The sequence below is a fragment of the Medicago sativa genome, chromosome 5, assembly GCF_051527215.1.
Source record: "Medicago sativa cultivar Bolivia chromosome 5, Bolivia_mono, whole genome shotgun sequence".
NCBI classification, from domain to species: Eukaryota; Viridiplantae; Streptophyta; class Magnoliopsida; order Fabales; family Fabaceae; genus Medicago; species Medicago sativa.
In genome coordinates, this window is record NC_140753.1 from 71217410 (window position 1) to 71220302 (window position 2893).

At 35.9% G+C, this 2893-nt stretch overlaps 2 protein-coding genes across 3 annotated transcripts; both read left to right on the forward strand.

Annotated features, from left to right (window-relative positions):
• Nucleotides 1–2619, forward strand: ENA (DnaJ/Hsp40 cysteine-rich domain superfamily protein). 2 transcript variants are annotated; one of them, XM_085709562.1, is made up of 2 exons: nucleotides 1–144; nucleotides 820–2619. In XM_085709562.1, the coding sequence occupies exon 2, from the start codon at nucleotides 820–822 to the stop codon at nucleotides 1228–1230; it is 411 nt and encodes a 136-aa protein (XP_085565688.1). In that variant the 5' UTR covers nucleotides 1–144; the 3' UTR covers nucleotides 1231–2619. The 2 variants fall into 2 exon arrangements, with proteins under 2 accessions (XP_085565688.1, XP_085565687.1); XM_085709561.1 differs by having other exon boundaries at nucleotides 777–1367.
• UREF (urease accessory protein F) lies at nucleotides 1770–2619 on the forward strand. Its single transcript, XM_085709560.1, has one exon. It carries the CDS (start codon nucleotides 1770–1772, stop codon nucleotides 2487–2489), a length of 720 nt encoding a protein of 239 aa, XP_085565686.1. The 3' UTR covers nucleotides 2490–2619.
• Nucleotides 2620–2893: the final 274 nt, after the last annotated feature.

The window sequence follows — 2893 nt, forward strand, 5'->3', positions numbered from 1 at the left end:
GTTTTATATTGGACCGAGGAAGATGATTTATTTGAAAATGAAAACACAAATCCGTGTTCTGTTTCTGTAGCAGAAGTGCGTCGGAGACGAAAATCTGAACAGCAGCACAAACTTCACTGTCTTCTTCTTCTTCAGCTCCACCTTGTAATAATCTTCTCATACCTTTCTTATACTTCTTCTTATTTTCTATTTCTTTATATATTTATGTTCTTGAATTTCATTGTCTTTGATTCAATTCAATTAATTAACCTCAGGATAAAGATAAATACTTTTCAGCTCCACGTTAATATTAACATTTTTCATGCTATAAGGAATACTTTTAATTTGATTAAAGATTATCAATTTCAAAGACTATGTTTAAGTAGATATATTCTTTCGTACCTGGAATTTTGTTGGATATCCTGAATATATAAGAAATGACATGTTATTAAATGATTAGATGTCGGATACCGTATCCAACAAACTTTAGAGTACCGTAGTGGCTGCGGCATTGGTTTTAGCCGTGTCACGAATCATAATTTTTGATATTATGGAAAATCTGGTCAACTGTGATTGATGCGGCCGCAATTATGGTTTCGACAGTTTAAAACCGTTATATCATGGCCCCGATTGCATTTGCAGACCTTTATTTAAAACCCTGGGTGGCATTGTACAAGTTTAGCCTAAAAAATTGGTGATTTACTCATTAAAAATATTTGTCACAGTACCCTCAAGCCTATGCTCATGAAATGTTTGTTGAAAGTCCAAAGTAAGTAGGTAGCTTTTGTTTGTTTCAGATTCCATTTTGTGTAGACACTTACTTGAATTCTGCTGGCATAGATGGGTTTTGTTGTGACTTTGAGTTTATCAACAACAATGCAAAATGAGGCCACAAGTTTTAATGGTTTGCCACCATATCAACCCCGGAGTACATTGCCTCATCTCTCAATCAGAAAGCCATCTTGGGTTGTGAGGACTGAGTCGAATGTTCGGAGGAAAGTAAAAAAGAAGCCAGACCCACCTTGTGTTGTATGTGAGGGGAGTGGAAGAGTGGATTGCCATCGTTGTCATGGACGAGGAAGGACGAATATGGTACATTTGGAAATGCTTCCGAAAGGTGAATGGCCAAACTGGTGTAGAACTTGTGGTGGAAGTGGTCTTACGTACTGCTCCCGCTGCCTTGGAACCGGAGAATATAGGGGTGTTATGGGCTTCCATTTTATGGAAAAGAGCAATAAGGAATCCCAATAACACAAGTCTTAATTTTTGTTTTTTGGGTGTTGATGTTATTAGGTTTGAGGTCATAGAAAATGTCATGGTACAGCAGCTTGACTTGTAATTGCAGAATACTTAATCTCAATCACATTATGGAAAATTTCCTTTATTTATATGTTCTAATTTCCTACTTTACAGTGCTTTTTGATTTTCACATGCATTTTGATGTGTTGTAACTTGTTTTTTTGTTTTACTGAATGTTGTTAATTGAGTATTTATAGCTAAAAATATTTGTTAGATGGTGATTCTATGTGGACTGAAATATACACAATTTCTTAGAGAGAATGCATAATTGAACATGGAAAATGGATAATTGAACAGGCTTCATAAGTTTATATCTTACATATCCAATATTTTTCACCCAAAAAAAATCTTGCATATGCAATACATTTTCAAATGGTCTATTGTAACATTTTAGATTGTTTGCAAATTTGAATGCATAAATCTGGTTTATAGGTACTTTTAGTAATCTGACATTCCTGGTCGGCTTTGGAAGGAATATCATATCATTGATAATGCAAACAAATGAAGAGCGCGAAAAACCTGTCTTTGAAAACTCATTTTTACAGTGGAGTCAATGGCAGCTGTTGGATTCTATTCTACCTACCGGTGGATTCGCTCATTCTTTTGGTCTTGAAGCAGCAGTTCAGTCCCGCTTAGTGTCTGATTCAAGTGAGCTCAAGACATTTCTTATTCATGTATTGGAGAATACAGGAAGCTTGTTCCTTCCTTTTGTATACTCGGCTTGCATGTCGCCGAATATGGAAACCTGGCATAAACTTGACAGGATATTGGATGCTACCCTTGCTAATGAAGTGGGTCGAAAGGCATCAATCTCACAAGGATCTGCATTAATGAGGGTAGCTTCAGCTGTGTTTGTGGAGATTCCTTCTCTCAAAACAATGAGAGATTCTTCTATGAAGTTAGGGACCGTATCTTTTCATCACGCTCCTATATTTGGACTAACATGTGGTGCGTTGGGGTTTGATAGTGCAAGTTCTCAGAGAGCTTTCATGTTCATAACAATGAGAGATGTGGTATCTGCTGCTACAAGGTTGAACTTGATAGGACCCCTTGGAGCAGCATTGTTGCAGCATCAAGTTGCTCCTATTGCTGAAATTATATTAGAAAAATGGATGAATCGTGATGTTGAGGAAGCATGTCAAACTATGCCTCTTCTAGATACTGTGCAAGGTTGTCATGGTTACTTGTTTTCAAGACTGTTTTCATCTTAGAAGACCACATATATTGTTTTTAACGTTGAATTACTGTTCTTGGAATTTGGAATGGTTTTAACTTTTCATTTTGCATTGTATGGTTTGATGTTTCACACCAAATGGTTCTGAACATTCACTTTGTTGATAATTCATTTTGGGGTGCAGTTATGGATGATAAGAAAGTCGGGTAGAAAATAAAGAATTTGACAAAGGGGGATAAAGGGTCGCCAAACAAATAACTTAAAAAATGATATAATTTTGTTAATGGAGCTAGGGGTGTAAAAATTCGGTTGGTTCGATTTTCAATTGAAAAAAATATTCAAACAGAAAAAATCTACATCAGTTCGGTCTGCTTTTGTTTTCAACATTTTTTAAAAAGTAGAACCAAACTAAACTGAACCAATGATATCTGGTTTGGTTTG

Bases quoted from the DNA above. Each gene is read 5' to 3' on its own strand.
- ENA (XM_085709562.1), top strand. From the start codon at position 820: ATGGGTTTTGTTGTGACTTTGAGTTTATCAACAACAATGCAAAATGAG.
- UREF (XM_085709560.1), top strand. From the start codon at position 1,770: ATGCAAACAAATGAAGAGCGCGAAAAACCTGTCTTTGAAAACTCATTT.